At 37.2% G+C, this 20,306-nt stretch overlaps 1 protein-coding gene and 1 pseudogene across 1 annotated transcript; both read right to left on the bottom strand.

Moving 5' to 3' along the window:
• Positions 1-942: 942 nt before the first annotated feature.
• Positions 943-1,544, bottom strand: LOC122750741 (annotated as a pseudogene).
• Positions 1,545-2,504: 960 nt separating this feature from the next.
• Positions 2,505-3,002, bottom strand: LOC122750326 (60S ribosomal protein L18-like). Its single transcript, XM_043997041.1, has one exon. The coding sequence runs from the start codon at positions 3,000-3,002 to the stop codon at positions 2,505-2,507; it is 498 nt and encodes a 165-aa protein (XP_043852976.1).
• Positions 3,003-20,306: the final 17,304 nt, after the last annotated feature.

The raw sequence follows: 20,306 nt of genomic DNA, 5'->3' as shown, positions 1-20,306 counted from the left end.
TCCACTGTGCCACCTAGCTGCCCCTTGCTCTCTTTTTTTGTTTTGCTTTGTTTTGTTTTTTGTTTTTGTGAGGCAATTTGGGTTGTGACTTGCCCAGGGTCACACAGCTAGTATGTGTTAAGTGTCTGAGTCTGGATTTGAACTCTGGTACTCCTGAATCCAGGGCTGGTGCTCTATCCACTGTGCCATCTAGCTGCCCCTTTTATTTTTAAATTTTATTTTTGCAGGGCAGTGAGGGTTGTGACTTGTCGAGGGTCACTCAGCTAGTATGTGTAAAGTGTCTGAGGCTGGATTTGAACTCAGGTCCTCCTGAATGCAGAGTCAGTGCTTTATCCACTGTGCCATCTAGCTGCCCCCTGAAAGGAGCACTTCTAATGAAGAAATTATGAATCATTGCATAATTAAGGCATTGTTATTGTTGTCATTACTAATATTATCAATATTAATTATTTTGGTCAAGACGTGTGATTTCATTGATGTAGAGGACAACTCACGAGGAAACTGTCCACCAATGCATATCAGAAACTATTTGACAATTTCTAAATTTAGAAATTTGCTTGGAGTACTTAGTAGTTAAGTGACTTACCCAGTATCACACAACTTTTACCTTCAAAGGCAAGACTTGAACCTGGGTCTTCCTGACTCCAAGGCAGACTATCCTCTTCTGTCATATAATAATAATGATAACAATAATAATAGTGATGATGATGAGAACTCATGCTTGCATAGTGTTTTAAGAGAAACATAAATATTATACATATATCATACATACATATTATCTCACTTGATTTGTGAGATAAATCACCATCCCGTTTTGCAGATGAGGAAACTCAGGTTGAGGGAAATTGTGACTTGCTCAAAGTTACACAATTAATAAGTGTTTGAGGTAGAATTGGTTTTTGCATGAAAATTGTTTATTATGAAAAAGACACCATACAATTTTTATGATCTTGGTCTTTCCTTCTTGTCTTTGAACAAGGCCAGGAGAGAAATGTTTGCAACTTTTACAACCTTGAAGCAGACTCCAGGAAAATTACCAACAGCATGTTTTCAACCAAATCCAGCAACCAAAATTTCTTCATTTTCCTCAATAAAGTTCGAGCAACCATCATTAGGAACAAAAGTGGTGATTTTTTTTGCCATTCTTTTTGTTTTGTTTTATTTCGTTTTTAGTGAGGCAATTGGGGTTAAGTGACTTGCCCAGGGTCACACAGCTAGTAAGCGTTAAGTGTCTGAGGCTGGATTTGAACTCAGGTACTCCTGACTCCAGGGTTGGTGCTCTATCCACTGTGCCACCTAGCTGCCCCTTTTGCCATTCTTAATCAGCTGAACTCTCACACACTTCCTGATGGCAGAATGGGCTGCCTGGCTTCAACACCAACTTTCTCCAAGACAATCCCTTTTTTGTGAGATGCTCCTCCTAATGAGTTAGCCTTCAAGGCAGTACCCAAATGATCTTACTTGTATTGTTTGTCATGCCACTTTTGGTCTCTTCTGTGGCTGTGGAGCTTTCTAGCTGTATACAGACCACGACACTAACCCATGCTGCCACTGTCTGGGCCAAAGGAAAAGAGAGAAGGGTTGAGGCAGAATGTTAACTCAGGTCTTTCTTATTCCAAGTTCAGTGCTCTTATATCATCACCACCACCACCACCACTACCACCACCATCAGTATTGTCATCGTCACCACCAGCACCACAACATCAGGCACCCAAGAATCAAGGTACCACCACATCATAGAAGCATTTGAGAGAATTACTTCATCTTAGAACATATCCAGAACATCTCCTGGGTACCTAGTTACTTTCATTTTAATTATCCCTAACTCAATCTGGGGCCCCATTCATAAAGAACTCCCACATACAGCTATGTCACGAATTTAATATATTTTAATACATCATAACTTGATTCTTCTAAGGTGAATAATCACTTAAGTCAATTCAATTAAAGACATTTAGTAAACACCCAATCAATTCAAGGTCTTGTGCTAATACTGTCACTGTACTAGATCTAGGGGATAACCAAGAACAAAATAAAACTAACTTTGTCCTCAGGGAACTTTCATTCTACTGTTACTAATCACAAATCTCCTCATCATCCTAGGCAACTCTTTTCAGTATTTTTAAAAATCCTCCCCATGGGGAGGCTAGGTGGCGCAGTGGATAGAGCACCGGCCCTGGATTCAGGAGTACCTGAGTTCAAATCCGACCTCAGACACTTGACACTTACTAGCTGTGTGACCCTGGGCAAGTCACTTAACCCGCATTGCCCCGCAAAAAAATAAAAAATAAAAATTCCTCCCCATTACCCTGGGAGCCTAACTCAATATCTTTCACTATTTGGTATATATTAATGCACCACTCAGGCCGTCTATCTGGTATCGCACATTTATTTTTTTCGTCCAAAAATCTTTAATGTAATAAGGAGGATGGGAATTAGTTTTTGTAGCCTAGGCTGGCACGGCAGCCCCTGGCATGCTCAAACTTTCGGCCCTTGGATCGTACCTATGGTTTGGCGTGGCTGTGGAGTGTGCCGGGTGCTTTCCCAAAATGCCTGTATACCTCGCGTCCCTTCCGGGGACCAGACAGCAGAACAGTGCCCTTGCCCTTGGGTGAGCTCATGGCCAACTGGTCAAAGGTAAGGATCTTCCCACCAGCCTTGAGGATGCGATTCCAGGCATTGCTAGTAACACTAGGAGCACACAACTTCAGCTTGTGGACATCCTGGATCCCCGCATCATCGGTCACAGTCCCAACAACCAAAGCTGTCCTGTTTTCCCTGCCCGGCAGCTTCATCTTCCTGATCATTCGGGAGAGGGACAGGGGGAACCAGTTGATGTAGCTCATGAACAGCCTTTTCAGCATAACCCTGTTGAAAGTCGAGTTGGTTCTATGGGCCAGGAACCGGCAGAGCTTCACCAACAGCTGCAGGTAGATGTCCTGGCTCTTAGGCTCCTTGCACCGGAAATTCCAGGCCTTGTAATGGAGGATGTCGACTCCCATGCCGGCGCCCTCCGAAGACCCGCCCAACGAAGACGGACGGGCGGCGGGGCAGGGGGAAAGGCTGATGCTGTGGTGGGATGGGCGGGCACATCGAGCCCGGCTCCACCTCTCTGCTGCGCACAGCCGCCACCCTTCATTTTCACTAGCTGGTGGACCTATCTCCTTTTTCGGTTAAATGTGTTCTCAGAAATTACTTTTATACCATTTCTCGTGGATAAATCATCCATATGCTGTAGATTGTTTATATAAACCATGAATTTTTCTTTTGCTCTTTTAGGTTATCTTCCATGTCTGGTCAAGGAACATAATATAATATGGTAGAATATAAGTAAAACACTCAATAAATGTTTAGATTAATGGAATTTTCAATGCTTTAATTAGCCACCATTTCAGGTAATAATTCTTAGGAATTGCTGTTTTTGAAAAACATTGTTAAACTTGAAAAAGACATATAAGTGAAAAGATTCAAAGTATTTCATTATTGCTTTAAAAAATGACAAAACAAAAACAAACAAACGAACCCTGAGCTTTAGTATTCACTGAATTCCTCAGAAATGCTTAAGAGTTTTAAGTAATGTCTAGAGAGGCACCATGGGAACTGAAAAGAATACCTACCTGTCTAGGAATCAGGACATCTGAGAGAGTTAGACAATCCTCAAAGCCACCACCTTGGTCTAAATCTATGACCTTATGATTCTATGCACTGGTTTAAAGCATGAGCTTTGTCAGTAACTAGTCATATGGAGTGCTGTATAAAAATGTTAGCTATTATTATTAAGAGATTATCAGTCTCAACTAAAGGAGTGCATCAGTATGATAAGATGTCGAAACATCTGGCAGGTTGAACATTAGTTCAGACTGTGGGGTATTCTACTCACAAAAGGGTTATAAGCTGTCAGTCTCACTATAATAATATATTGCTTTCTCAAGTAATAATGTGGAATTTTATTTATCATAGACACCAATAGCCTCAAAGAACTGTGATTTCCTGAAGAAAACTAATCAACCTAATAGACACAACCACATAGCTCTTAGAAACAACATTGCTTCACTGAGATAAATATCTTGTCTGCAGGGTATTATATCTTTACTTTGGGGTCCCTTTCAGCTTTCACAATGGTAAGAATGAACGGTGCATAAAGCTACTATTGGAGGCATAATCAGGTAAATAAACATTGAATGAGAACACCAAACATAGGGATAAAGGAAAAGTTTGAGGTAAAAAAGTGAATGTGTCTGTAGAGGAAATTACTAAGTCAAAGACCAACCCCTCCTTCCTTGCCCTTCACCCCCAAAAGAAGAAAAGAGTTACAGGAGCATTGTTTATCAACGGTGGCCAGAAAAAAGGTATCTGGAGAATTGGAATAGTAAGAAAAAAGGAAAGGAAGCCATATTATTAGGGAACTATAGAGACAAATGTTATAATTCTTGTCCTCAAGGAGTTTACAATCTAATATAAAGAATAAAATACATACACGAATTACTATAAACACAAACTATAGTCATATGAACACAGGAAAAATGCAAAGCACCATAAGAGGATATATTGGATGTCCTGTAAACATCTTTAATTCAACATGAACAAAACAATGCATTATCTTTCCTGGAAAACACTCCCCTCTTTCACACTTGTCTATTTCACTCAAATGTACCATGTTCCTTCTGTTATGCTCAGGGTCACACAACTGGTAAGAATCATAGTCCAGATTTGAACTCAAGAAAGTGAGACTTCCTTATTCCAAGCTCACTGTGCCACCTAGCTGCATCCTGGTATAAAGTAGGTGTTTAAATGTTTTTAAATTGATTGATGATAGTTCAAAAGAGGGGCTCAGTTCTCACTGGAAGGGATCAAGGGAGGTTTCATGGAAGAAGAAACATCCAAGCTTTGGCTTGCAGGATGAATAGTATTTCAACCAGTAACTGGGTGAACACAGACTGGAGGGCATTTAAGATAGAGAAAGTGGGGGGTTATCAAACAAAGCAACTGAAGAGGAAAATCTTAGTACATGTTTGAATAGTGAGGAGTATTACAATTTGTTTGGAGAATTGGGCACATGAAAGGGAATATTGTGTGTCATGGGCGAAATTTGGGGGTCCTTAGGTATTCCTCAATAAAGAATTACACTCTGATACACAGCCCAATTAGAATTTAAATGTTGTGTGTGGTTTTTTTGTTTGTTTGTTTGCTTGTTTGTTTGGTTGGTTGTTATTTTTGGTGATACAATAGGTTACAGAGAGGGAAGTAGAAGACTTTTCATCAAAAGGAGGAGAGCTTACAAACTTTCTCCTCCAATAGCAGAAGGAAGGCAGAACCTTTCATACAGGATAGATGGGGTGTCCACTTGAAAACTGTAAACTCCCCTTTTGGGGTGAGGTGGGGAAAACTTGGATGCCTGTCATATTCCTGAAAGTCAAGGGGATTTTTTTTTTTGAAATGATGGTCCTGACTTTTGGGGTTATCTTGGTCTCCCACTTCTGGTCAGATAGTAACCACACCTAATTGACGTTCCTGCTATAGAATTTTATCTCCCCTTACTTCTTAGGTGTGTCTGTCCTGATATGTAGTTGGTCAATCTAAACTTTAATAATCCCTTGATTCCTCCATATGTCTGTCCTGTTATCTGGCCATCTTTGGTTTTGCTCCTCACAGGAGAAACTTCCTCTGATTTATCTTAATCCCCATGCCATTGTGTTATTAGACTTGCAAAATAAGTTGAAGTCAAGTTTTGGAGTGTCTTCAAAGCTAAATTAGGGATTTGGGACTTCACAAAAAAGAAAGACAATAAATAATTTATTTTATTTCATCTTCTTTCCTTTCCTTCCTTTCCTTTCCTTTTCCTTGTCTTTCCTTTGTGTTTCCATTTTAGCAGAAAAGTAATATTGCAATCATCTCATTTTAGGAAAATGAATATAATATAGCAATGCAGTAAAGAATGAAGGTGGGGAAGGTAGAGATAGAAATAGAAAGACCAGTTAGGAGATTATGCAATAGTTGAGGTGAAAGGTAGAGAGAGGTTAAACCAGGGTGATGGCCATGGGAGTGGAGAGGAAAAAGATAACTTTGCCTGTAACTGGTGCAAAAATCCCTTAGGGCTAAGGCATTTTTGTCTTTGCTTTTCAGATTAAAATGGAAATAACTGAATGGTTCTTTTTTTTCACAGCCAAATTTCAGCAAAAGAGCTGAAATTATCTGTGAAAAAACACTAGTCTTTTAATACTACTGCTGTGTGTGAAAGAAAACATGCCTCCTAGATGATTCCTAGTATTTCTGTAAGTGTTCTCAACCTTTTAAATAGTTTCACGTGGATGCTTTCCTTTGATACTCAGTCTATTCTTGAGCTAGAGTAGCAGTTATCATCTCCATCTTACAGATGAAGAAACTGAGGACTAGAGCACTTAACATCAAATGCTTAAATTCAAGTGCTAGACTGGCTTCTGACCCCTATTCCCCTTCTCAATCTAGTGATCTATGCTGCTTCTAAAGGCCATAAAATTAGCAACTTGAAAGCACATAATATTGCAAAAAGCGTTCAGATCACTAAAATGGTCACCTTTTGCAAATGGAAACTTGGGCCAACCACAGATATTTTCTCCCAGTTCTCTTATTCTTTCTTGTTCTTTCTTATTGGAGCAATGGATCTGAGGCCCCCCACATGTGCAAATGACTTTCAGCAAGATCTTTTTCCCTTTGTTTTAGTGTGATTTATGGTTTCCCAGAAGCTATTCCCTACCCTTCTCCATTATGTTGCAAAGTGTTATTTCTAGCCATCTTTAGATAAATTACATCAAGTTCCAACTTGGCCAGTGGGAGAAATTCTCTCAGGCTGATGGTACTGGGAGCACCAGCTGCAGTTAGTTCTGTAATGCTATATTTACCAGCCTGTCCCAGACTATGCTTCGGACCAGCAAAATACCTTAATTTTTTAATGCAGTCAGTTAAAATGAGAAGCATATGAAATATACATATATGGGCATATTTATATATTATTCTTCCACGAAAAAGTATTTTAAAATTTTTTCTTGCATTTTCCTCTCCAAAATAAAACACCCAAATGAGGCAGTTTCAAAATACAAGACATGCTGGGAAATTATAGCCAACAATCCAACATATCATGATATACATAGGATAAAAAGTAGTGGAAAATTGAAGACAATCAGTGTGATTATTGTTGTTCTTTCTCACTCCTTAATTTTTCTATTCTTGGAGTTTAAGATATGACTGTGAGACCCAGCACAGCTCCAGGCTCCAAGCAGTTTCCTTGCCTTCATTTTATTATTGTCAAAATGGTTTCTCGCTGACAGCAATCTGAAAAGCAATTAAATAGAAAGTCTTCACAAGAGATTTTTCTGCTAATAAACACTTTATAGAAAAAAAAAACTCATTCGGCATTGTGTCTCTGAGATTTAGTGGTACTTTGCTTTACCTGACATATTAAAGAACAAGGATTCTGGCCCTTTGAGTGGATGCTCAATGGATAATTTTCATGCAACTTTGCACAAGAATTTCAAAGGACAAGAAAAACATTGGAGGGCTTGGGGTCTGTCCTGGTAAGGAAAGTATAAATACTAATGAAATTCTGTACACTTGGAATATAATAGGTGCTTGATAATGTAGCCATTTCTAATGTCAATGGAATGAAGGCTGGACCTGAAGTTTGGAGAGCCTTGGAAATGAATACTAACTTATATTTACTAGCTGGGTGAGCAAACCCTGGGCAAATCATTTCACCTCTACAAGCATCAGCTTCCTCATTTATCCAAGAAAGAAAAGAAAAGATGGGGAGGATCCTGGGATATGTACTGTCCACCTTTAAGTGGTTATATGGAAAATGCTTTGTAAATCTTAAAACATTTAACAATTCTGAGCTAATATTAGATACATGTTAAATGTTCCTCATAGACTCCTACTTCCATGATTCATTTTGGTTTGGAGGTGATCTTGGGTCTTTAAAGGTTATGTGAGAACAATGAAATGCTGGCAAAGTCTATCATGCCAGGAAGTCTTCATGTGTGGATATGGCAGTAGACAATGTATGTTTTCTAAGGACAAGTCTAGCTAAGGATGGAGAGGCTCTTCACCAATACTCCCATGAACACTCTACATGTACTCTTTGGCCATGGTAACCAATGAAGAAAACAAATAAAAGGTCTTTGGTTCTATGTGGTCACCTGCCTCTTTTACAATAACAGAACAGAGTGGCATAAAGGGGAGACGAGGGTCCCAAAAGTCACAGGTTTTAGGTCATTTATAAACACTGACTTAGCCTTTAGTACTCTAAATGGCAGACTATGTTCTAATGATCAGCTCATGGACGTACTAGAGAAAATAAAGCATAGTAATCTTGACATTCTGGTTATAAATGAAACCAAAAGACAAAAGGAAATTTAGGCTAAATGGAAGAATGGCTCACAGTTTCTTCATAGATAAGGTGCTAAATTGATTTTATTGTGTAGTCAATTAGTCAACATAAATTTATTAAGTACCTACTATGTGTCAGGCAATGTGCTGAGTGCTATGGATACAAGGAAAGGCAAAAACTTAAAATAAAATTGTTTCTGACCCCAAGAAGCACACATTCTTTTATTAAAAATTCATTTATTTATTTAAAGTTTTGAGTTCCAAATTCTATCCCTCTCTCATTCCCTCCCTCCCTACCCTTCTCCTTCTCTGAGGTGGTAAGCAATCAGATATAGGTTATACATGTGCAATTCTGTAAAATATTACCATATTGGTCATTTTATATAAAAAAGACTCAAGTAAAAGAAAAAGAAAGCACAAAATAGCATGCTTCATTCTGTGTTCAATCAATATCAATTCTTTCTTTAGAGGTGTATAGTAAGCTTCATCATTAGTCCTTTGGGATTGTCTTGGATCATTGTATTGCTGTGAGTAGTTAAGTCATTCACAATTGCTCGTAGAACAATAATGCTGTCACTGTGCACAATGTTCTACTGGTTATGCTCACTTCACTATACATCAGTTCATGAGTCTTTCAAGGTTTTTCTCCTTGTCATTTCTTATAGCATAAGAATATCCCATTACAATAATATGCCACAGCTTGTTTAGTCATTCCCCAATTAATGGGCATTCCTTTGATTTCCAATTCTTAGCCACCACAAAGAGTTGCTATAAATATTTTTGCACATTTTTTCCTTTTGTATTTTTCACAGTTACTATTGTTAACTGTTTCCCTCTATCCTATTCCCTTCCCCATGATATTTACTCTATTATCTATCTTCTTTCACCCTATCCCTCCTCAAAAGGGATTTAAGAAGCACACATTCTGAAGGGGAAGATATCGGTGCATCTAAATCAATAAGACATGAGTTTATGGGGCATCTGGTCAATACTTATTGTACTTATAATCAGTATTTGAACAAAATAACTATGAAAATTATTAAAGTTTATGTACCAACATCTATTGAAAATAAATAAAAAGACACAATTCATATAAAAGCTTGATAAGAGCCTGCAAATTAAATTAACCTGTACTCAGCAACTTTAAAGTAAATGTGGTATTAAGTGAGGATAGTAGGAAGTGGGTAAATAGAAACAAAATAAATACAAGGTAATTTTGGAAGGGAGCACACTACTAGCAGCTGAAGAGATTAGGAAAGGATTCATTTAGAATAGTAGTTCTTAATCTGGAATCTGTGAATTTATGTTTGAATGTTTTTTTAGCTTTTCATCTTGATAACTGTTTTGATGTAATTCACTTACTTTGTAATCCTACATAAATTATTTATTTAAAAACATTATTTGGAGAAGGAGTAATCCATAGTTTTCATGAGACTGCCAAATGTGTTCATCATACACAGGAAAAGGATTAAGAACCCCTGGAAAATAAGATGCCACTTGAATGAAACAACGGACTCTAAGAGGTCGAAGTGAGGAGGTAGCCAAAGTGCTGCTTTGGTACCCTCACAATGTTGAGAGAAAGGGGAAAAGTTTCCAGCTCATTGATTGGATCCTCTATGGAATACTTTGGAAGAATATTGGCAATAGTTACACTGACTGAGAAGGCATGGGTGGATTGCAATCTGTGTGATTTGAAAGAATTCCCAAATAGATGAGATCAAAAAACGTTTTCAGTGTTTGTTCTATGCTGAAAAGGCTTTGTGTATAGTCTTAGTAACAGACTGTCAGATTTCCAAGGATCAGTTTTGCTAAGTTATAAAGAGGATCACAGATTCAAGGGTAACACAGGCAGTAAGTAGCAGAACCTTGCATTACTGGTAGACTCAACAGATTGTGGCAAATTCTTTGGCTATGGCCAAAACAAGCAAAAAATAGCTACAAAATGCCCCCTCCCTAGTCCTGTGTGTCTCCCTTCAACACAGGTTCATCTTTCAATATCAGCATTTTACCAGTGTTGGTATATGGCTGACAGTGGCATAATGCTACTATCTCCAATTAATTAAAAATTGGTAGCATCAGGAAGACAATGTGAATATGCTTAATTAAATTAAAAAGAGGAATTTAAATAGAACCATTGTAAAAGAAATATTTGAACAAAAAAAAGATGGGCAATTTATGTGATGAAAGCAAGATACAACTAACAGAAAGCCAATGTGCTACTTGGATTAAGCTCATTTAATCTGTCTAAGCCTCAGTGCCCAACACGTCCAAAAACAGAACTCATTGTCTTTCACTAAAATCTCATTCATGGCTTGTTAAGGTCCCTATTTCTGTCTAGGATGCCACTGTCCTTCCAATCATCAAGATTCATTACCTTAGTTTTATCCTCATCTTCTCATTCTTATTTACCCCACATTTCCAATCAATTGACAGATATTTTCATTTCTACCCCTACAACACCTCTCATATCATTCTCTCTATTCTCATAATTGTCAACTGAGTTCAGACCTTTATCACCTGTCTTCTGGATGGTTGGAATAACTTCTTATTTGGTTTCCCTAACTCAAGTCTTTCAGAACTTGCCTGAGCCTTCACTTTTCTTGCATAACCTTTGAGAATCTAGTGTCACTACCAACATCATGAGGCACTGAAATAGGAATTTGTGGAGGAAATACTTAATATGTGAATAAAATAATAGCTCACCTTTATTAAGTTTCAAGATTTACAAGCACTTTTCTCACAACAATCCTAAGGCAGGTAGAGTATGAATTACCCTATTCTTCTCCTTTTTTCCATATAGTTTAAGTATCTGAGACTTCCAAAGGGGATGTGGATTTTCCAGTGCCAAACAGCTAGTAAATATTAGACAGGATTAAGTCCATGTCCCCTCTGACTCAGAATTCATTCCACTATACCATGTGGCAAAGTTATGAGAAGACATAGACAGAGAAGCCTTACCAAACATGAGAGAGAACTCCAAAATTAATGAGATTCCATCAAAACTTTTCTCAGTATCTGCTACTGGCTATAATTCCCTGGCACAGGTCCAGGTTGAATATAACCAGAAAGAAATTATGGGACAACAGTAAGATGCAGAAGCTTCCAATGGATTTGTAGATATGGGTAGCTTCTTTATTTTGGACTATCAGGAAGAGTGGCAAGTCAGGACCAGCATGATGATAACAATTGATATAGGATGGTGCCAATAATGATTTGTGGAATAAGACAGAACCAGTATGGGTGACAAGGAGTCAGTAACAGCAAAAGGTACAGCACTGGGTGGTGGGACAAGATTGGCAACATGTTCATCTTTATATTTTATTGTAAACCAATGAAAAATAGCCATAAATATTTAAAACTGAAAATGAATGTGGGCATACCAAAATATTGAAAAGATATGGTTCCTAGATCCTTTGGAGAAACTTCATTAATCACAATTTTTAAGAAAGGCATCATATCCTCCAATGAAAAATCTAGAAGCAAATCGCCTTTGATGTTTCTTTTCTATGCCATAAAACCTACTACAATGATCTAATAAGTCTTTTAACTAATCAGATACTTAGAATTTAAATGAGGAAAGAAAATAAAACTTACTCTGTTATTTTAAAGGATTTTTTTCTGATTTCAAAGTAGGAAAAAGGGGTTTCAAGTCCAGAAGGTATGGCTGGAAATTCGTGGTAAGCCACCAGAAGTTTTGGTGAAATTTTTAGGAAACATTTCAGGAAAGAAGTGACAAACTGGAGAGTACCCTGAGGAAGGTGACCAGGATTATGATCTCAAAATCATGTCCTATGACAATTTATTGAAGGAACTGGGGAATAATAATCCTAAGAAAGAGACAGCTATCAAGGATGGGATATCTATGTTGAAATACATGTAGGTTTTTTCCAGAGACAATGAATTAGAATTTTGCAATTTGAAAATTTGTGAAGATGACAAAAATTGGAACAATTTGAAGGTCTATGGGAAGACATTAATACATTGTTTGTGGAGATGTGAATTGGTCCAACAATTCTAGAAAACAACTTGAAATTATGTGAGAAAATAGCTAAATTGTTTACCCTTGGATCCAGGAATCGATACCACAACTGAGTACATACCCCAATGATGTTAATGTTTTAAAAAATTTTTGCAATAATTAACAAAATATTAATAGCAGCACTCTTGTGGAAGCAAAAAACTGGATGAAAAGTAGATACCCACTAATTAGGAGGTACCTGAAAAAAAGTGGTATATGAAGATAATGGAACATTATTGTGTTGTTAGAAACAACACATATAAGGAATTCAGGGAACCATAGTAATATTTGTACTTGGGCAGAGTGAAATCAGGACATAAATGTACATACTGTGTATATAACCATATGTAATTATATATGTATGATTATGTACATATATAATAAACAATTATATGTAGAATTTACTCTTCTCATTATTGTAATAACAATATAGTTAGCATTTATATAGTGTTTGCTATATGCTAGACATTGTGAAAAGCTTTTTATGAATATTATTATATATGTATGTGGGTAGATGTGTATGTGTATATATGTCTATATAGACATGTGTCTATGCAATTCAATAAATATTTATTGTGTTGGGCCCTCTGCTAAGCACTGAGGATAGGATTAATCACAAGAAAGATAACCCCTTTCCTCAAGGAGCTTACAATCTAATGGGGGGAAACAACACACAAAAAGAGGTAGGAAAGTGGGGAGAGGGTCAGGACACCAGTGTTCCCCATGGGGAGGGGGGTGCACCTTGTTTTGTGGAGTTGAAACCAAACAGAGTAGCAAATGCAAAATGTAGTGCACTGAGAAGTCCAGTTTATGCCCTCTATAACGGAAGACATGGAGAGGAGTTGGCATGCCACCCTCCAGTCCTCCAATCAGAGGGGAGAGGAAACTGAGGTAGGTGGTATCAATCAAGGCTTAAGTTAGCAGCATGGTAATAAAAGTGGACATAATGAGCTTCACCTGATAGAGGCAGCAAAAACAACTCCAATTCTAAAAAATGAAATAGATGATAATGCCCTTAGAGAACATATAATAAAACATGATTCCCTCCTCTTGTCAGTGAATTGGGGGACTACCAAGTAAGAATATCACCTATGATATCAGACATGACCTCTATGTTGGTCATTTTTGGTTCATAGTTTTTCTTTGTTACAGGGAAAGGCACAAATTTGAGGAAAGATTTATCAAGAAATGACAATATTATTTTTTTTAAAAGGCACCAAGATGCCAGTATAAAAGCAAGGCTTAACTTGATTTCTCCCAAATTCTCCTCCAAACAATTTTAAATAATTCCTCAAAACAAATTCTGGAGTAGCAGTAGCAACGAAAGAATAGAGTCATATAATTGTTTAGCCCAAGACAACTTGGGAAGGAGGAAACATCCGTCTCTCTGGAGTGAGAATGGAGCACAGTCTAGTGAAGGCCCAGAAAGGCAACTGCAGGCCTTGAGAGTAACTGAATCAGAAGCTGTAACTCCTGGAGCTCTCAGCCCACAGATGATAAGGGAATCAGACAACTGATCAGAAAAATAATACAGGGGAACTTTTGTTGGAACTGTGTGCAGAACTCTGTTTCATTGACTTAGGTCACAGTCCCTGGGTGAGGAGAAACACCAGAACACTACATCTTGCAGCCACAAGGAAGCAGGGAACCTCATAACAATTCCAGGGCAGAAAAGTATGTTTGTGATCACTCAGAAACCAAAGCTCAGGCCAGGAAAGCAATGACTACAACTTCTTTTTATATCATAACACCTTTGAAGAACTTAAAACTTAGATATTCCCAGAACTAGCTCTGAAAACAGCTGCACAGAAATCCTGAAGCTTGGGACAGTGCTGCCTCCACCCTGGGATCTGTAAAGAATTAATTGTTATTTGAGGTTTTTATGACCCCATCTTTTGGCTAGAATTAAAAAAAATAACCTCAGCACGCTCACTGGCCTGGGCTCTGCAAACCACACAGTGCTCCACCCACTGGTTGTAGCCATCGCCATGGTGCTGGCACCTCACATCATCACCACTCACCGATGCCTATATGGGCCTGGCAAAATTATAATGATTGGAAGCCCAGTGAGGGCATCCGTGTGACTGTCAGAGTGGCCAGCCAATTGACTGGGGGCTGTGTGTGGTCAGCCTGGGCTCTGCTGGGAAGAAGGGAGGTTTTTTTGCCACTCTAGCTGGTAGCTGGAAGGTGACAGGATGCTGCTGTGTGTTCTCAGCTGATTCCTGGGTGGTGGTGTTGTTCAGGTTGTATAATTTCCCTTTCACCATTTTATTTCCTTTACTTTAATCCTACTGATCCTATTTGTGTTTATTTTAAGTTCGTTCTTGTTAAATAAATTCTGCTCTGTTTTGAGGGAGGCTGTTGGTCTCCTTCCTTGCCCCAATATTGCAGCGAGCTGCCTAGCTGACACTCCCCAATTAAAAATTGGTCCCTACAGAACAAAGCCCAACTTTAACATAAAGTTAAATGTCAACTAGGCTGGGAAAATGAGCAAACAACAACAACAACAACAAAATCTGAACATAGATAGTATCTGTGGTTACAAAGAAGAACAGAACACCACATCAAAAGAGAACAAAGTCAAAACTGCTACATCCAAATCCTCAAAGAAAAATGTGAATTGGTCTCAAGCCAGAAAAGAATTCCTGTAAGTGCTTAAAATAATAACAGAGGTTGAGGAAAAAATAAGAAAAGAAATTATAGTGATGCAAAAAAATGATGAAAAAAAGGAGTCAACAACTTGGTAAAGGAGGCACAAAAATACTGAAAAATAACACCTTAAAATAGGTCAAATGTTAAAAGAGGAACAAAAATCCACTGAAGAGAAGTCCTTAAAAAGCAAAATTGGCCAGATGGAAAAAAAAATATTCAACAAGTTCCCAAAGAAAAGAACTTCTTGAAAAGTTGAATTGGCCAAATGGAAAAGGAGGTATAAAAACTTGCTAAAGAAAATAATTCCTTAAAAATTAGTATTGTAGAAGTAGAAGGTAATGACTATGACACATCAAGAAACAATAAAACAAAATCAAAAGAATGAAAAAATAGAAGAAAATGCAGACTATCACATTAAAAAACAAGTGACCTGGAAAATAAATCAAGGAGAAATAATTTAAGAATTATTATACTACTTGAAAGTCATGAAAAATAAAATAGCCTAGACATCATTTTTTAAGACATTATCAAGGAAAACTGACTTGATATCCTACAACCAGAGGATAAAATAGAAATTAGAATCTACCAATCATCACCTGAAAGAATGCCCAAAATGAAAACTACAAGAAATATTATAGCCAAATTTCAGACTTCACAGGTCAAGGAGAAAATATTGCAAGCAGACAAAAAGAAAATTTTAAATATTGTGAAATCACAATCAGGATACTCCTGAGAACTTTATCATTATTAGGGCAGTTAAAAGAATTATACATAAATACATGGCACAGATATGAGTTGACTATGAAGGGATGATATCTAAAAAACAAAATTAAGGGGTAAGAAAGAAGAGTAAATTGGCAGAACTGGTAAGAAAGAGGTAAAATAGACTAATTTATCTCACATGAAAGAGATACTAAAGAGCTTGTACAGTAGAGGGGAAGATAGGGGTGAAAAAATCTTGACCCTTATTCTCATTAGAATTGACTCAAAAGGGGAATAATATAGACACTCTGTTGGGTATAGAAATCTATCATACTCTACATGGAAATCGGAGGAGAGTGGGACAAAAGAAGGGGATGTTGTAAAAAGGGAGGGGATTGGGAGAGATGGTAGTCAGAAGCAAAAAACTTTTGGAGGAACAGGATGAAAAAAGAAAGAGAGAAAGATAGGTGAGGGTGGGGGAGAGAAGTAGGATTGAGGGAAATACACACTTAGTAATCATAACTGAAAAAAATTTTGTAGCATATTTCTCTGATAAAGGCCTCATTTCTCAAATATATAGATAACTGAGACAAATTTAATATTACCAGTTATTCCTCAATTGATAAGTGGTCAAAGGATATGAGTGGGCAGTTTTTAGATGAAGAAATCAAAGTATCAATAGTCATATAAAAATTTTCTAAATAACTATTGAATAGAGAATTAAATTAAGTTAAAATAACTGACTTACCACTTTACACCTATATGTTTAGGTAACATTACAGAAAATTTAAATGACAAATATTGGTGGAGATATGGAAAAATTGGGACATTAAAACATTGATGATAGAATCATGAACTGATCCATCCATTCTAAAAAGCAAGTTGGCACTATCCCACAGTGCTATAAACCATACATATTCTTTGACACAATGAGACCACTACAACATCTGTATTATTCCAATGAGATTTTTTAAAGGGGAAAAGGAAAAGATCCTCTTTGTATAAAAATATTCGTATCAATTTTTCCATGATAAAAAATAATTGGAAATGGGGCAGCTAGTTGGCGCAGTGGATAGAGCACCGGCCCTGGATTCAGGAGTACCTAAGTTCAAATCCAGCCTCAAGACACTTAACGCTTACTAGCTATGTGACCCTGGGCAAGTCACTTAACCCCAATTGCCTCACTAAAAAAAAATGGAAATAAAAGTGATGCCCTCAGTTTGGGAATGGCTGAACAAGTTGTGAGATATGATTGTGATAGAATACTATCATGCTATAAGAAATGATGAGCAAGATGCTTTCAGAAAAATATGGAAATACTTACATGAACTGATACAAAGTCAAGTGTGGAGAACCAAGAAAAGAGTCTACACAGTAACAGGAATTTTGTGTTATGATCAACTGTGAATGAGAACTTTCTCAGCAACACAATAATCCAAAACAATTCTCTAGGTCATATAATGAAAAATGCTATCAACCTCCAGAGAAAGAACTGGTGGAGACTGAATGCAAATCATGGCATATTTTTTTTTTTACTTTATTTTTCTTGGGTTTGGTTTGGTTTGGTTTTTTCTTCTGTTTTCTTTCACAGTGTGATTAATATATAAGTATGGTTTGACTGTACATGTATAACCTATATCAAATTGCTTGCCTCCTCAATGAGAGGAAGAAAAGAGGAAGATAATTTAAAACTCAAAATTTTTTAAAAGGAAAATATTACAGGTTATTTTAAAAAACCAAAATATTTACAAATAAAAATGGAAAGAACAAAGGGCACCAGTAAAATGGATGATTTAAAGAAGTATGGGGAATGTTAGATTCAAACCAGGAGAGATCCTTTGTTCACCTTGTGTTTTCACCTAAAGTCTTTCACAATGCCCTATCTACTGTAAGTAAATAGATACAAAATGAAATAGCTCCTACCCTCAAGAAGCTTATATTCTGTGAGGGAAACAAACAGATACATATATGCATAGGTATATATAAAAAAGATAAAAGGCTATTTAGGGTAGGGCAAATATAATAGCACTAGTAGCCAATCAGGAAAGTCCTCCTGCAGAAGCTGGCACTTGAGGAGAGTCTTGCAGGAATAAAAGGGATTCTAAGAGGTAACAGTAAAAAGGAGTAAATTCTAGGTAAAGAGATAGCCAATGCAAAGACACAGAGACAAGATAGTGTCATGTCAGGAATAGTATGGAGACTATTATGGGTGGACCATAGAGTGTGTAAATGAAAGTAATACTTTAAAAAGACTGGAGGTAAGTTGTTAAGCCAGTAAATTGTCCTAATGGTAAGTTACAGTCAGACCTTAAAGGATTTTGAATGTCAAATGGAAGAGTTTATAATTCTATAGGTGATAGGGAGTTACTGAGTTTATAGAGTTCAGCTTGCCCACCCCCTAATTTTACATATGAGGAAACTGAGTTCTAGAGATTTTAAGTGCCTTGCCATGAGGAATAATGATTGTATGAACAACCAGCTTCTATATCCCCTCCCCAGGGATACTTTAGGATCCTAACCTTCAATTCAGCCTACCTAATTGGCCTAAGAAAAACGTCACCCACAACATTTTATATAGCTGGCACCAGAGGATGCTTTATATCCATCCTATCTTCCAATAGGACATTATGTCCTATCTAGCTAGACTGGGCACCTTGCCATCTGACCTTCAGCTATGCACAAACCCCGCTTCTTCAACCCCTTATTTTTACTTTGAGAACAATAGTTAAATCAATACTATTTTCGCTACTAAGAAGGATGTGTCTACTATAACATGACTTTACTCACAAATGTTGTCACTAGAAGTTTAAGATCCCTCACTTGAGTTTTGTTCACCATTTCAAAACTTTCCACTAAAATGCCATCACATAGTTAGACTGATTTACAGATTTCTGGTCAGTCAGATAGCATTTATTAAACATCTGCCTTGAGCCAGGCACTGTGCTAAGCACAGGAGAGGCAATATTTTGTATCTACTTCCTTCCATTAGAATATAATTTCCTTATGGGCAGGGATTACCTCAGTTTTGTCCTTCTATCCTCCAAAACAAGCCAGCTGATGGACGGTACAAAGTCACATGGGTAATAATTTTAATATCTCTAGACAAAGAGAAATCTTTTCTTTTTTTCCTGGTAGATAATCAATTTCCCTTTTGTGGTGGGACTTGGGAGGGGGTTAGACATACTATATTTGGGGGGGGCAGTTGGGGTTAAGTGACTTGCCCAGGGTCACACACACAGCCAGTAAGTGCCAAGTGACTGAGGCCAGATTTGAAATCAGGTACTACTAACTCCAGGGCCGGTGCTCTATCCACTGCACCACCTAGCTGCCCAACATACTATATTTTTGATTGATAGTTTTTTGAGCAAAACAAAGCAAAAAAAGGCAATTTTTAAAAATTACCTGTTTAAAAATTATCCAGTTTCAAAGCAAATTTATAAGAATCCAAGTCATTCCCCAATTGAGAAATGGTCAAAGGATATGAACAGGCAGTTTTCTGATGAAGAAATCAAAGCTATCTATTCCCATATGAAAAAATGCTCTAAATCACTAATGATTAGAGAGATGCAAATTAAAACAATGTTGAGGTACTACCTGATAACTATTAGATTGGCTAAAATGGCAAAAAAGGAAAATAATAAATGTTGGAGAAGCTGTGGAAAAATTGGAACACTAATGCATTGTTGGTGGAGCTGTGAACTGATCCAACCATTCTGGAGAGCAATTTGGAATTATGCCCAAAGGGTTGTGAAGCCGTGTATACCCTTTGACCAAGCAATACAAGTTTTGGGTCTTTTTCCCAAAGAGATCATGGAAAGGGGAGAAGGACCCTCATGTACAAAGATATTTATAGCTGCTCTTTATGTAGTAGCAAGGAATTGGAAGTTGAGGGGATGCCTATCAATTGGGGAATGGCTAGACAAGCTGTGTTATATGAATGTAATGGAATACTATTGTGCTGTAAGAAATGATGAACAGGAGGAGTTCAGAGAAACGTGGAGGGTCTTGCGTGGACTGATGATGAGTGAGATGAGCAGAACCAGAACACTGTACACAGTATCATCAACATTGTGTGTTGACCTACTGTGATGGACTATATTCTTCTCACCAATGAAATGCTACAGAAGGGTTCCAGGGAACTCATGATGGAGGAAGATCTCCACATCCAGGAAAAAAAAGAATTGTAGAGTATAAATGCTAAATGAACCATACTATTTCTTTTGTTTTTTGGTGCTGTTGTTTTTCTATTTTGAGGTTTTTTGTCATTGCTCTGATTTTTCTCTTATAACATGACTAATGCAGAAATATGTTTAATGTTATTATATATATATATATATATATATATATATATATATAAAACCTATATCAGATTACCTGCTGTCTAGGGGAGGGGGAGGGAGGGGAAAAAATCAGAAATTGGAAAGCTTGTATAAATAAAAGTTGAGAACTATATTTACATGTAATGGAAAAAATAAATAAATAAAATACAAAAAAAAATTATCCGGCTTCACTAAGGTTTTTGTTACCAGAAATAATTCAGAGAAACAATCTTCAAGTTCAAAACTATAATAAT

This window comes from Dromiciops gliroides, chromosome 3 (assembly GCF_019393635.1).
Source record: "Dromiciops gliroides isolate mDroGli1 chromosome 3, mDroGli1.pri, whole genome shotgun sequence".
Taxonomy (NCBI): domain Eukaryota; kingdom Metazoa; phylum Chordata; class Mammalia; order Microbiotheria; family Microbiotheriidae; genus Dromiciops; species Dromiciops gliroides.
The sequence above is the reverse complement of the archived record's forward strand: the minus strand, read 5'-3'. Positions and strand labels throughout refer to the sequence as shown.

What these genes read in the sequence shown, in the direction of transcription:
- LOC122750326 (XM_043997041.1), bottom strand. Translation starts at nt 3,002, where the DNA reads ATGGGAGTCGACATCCTCCATTACAAGGCCTGGAATTTCCGGTGCAAG.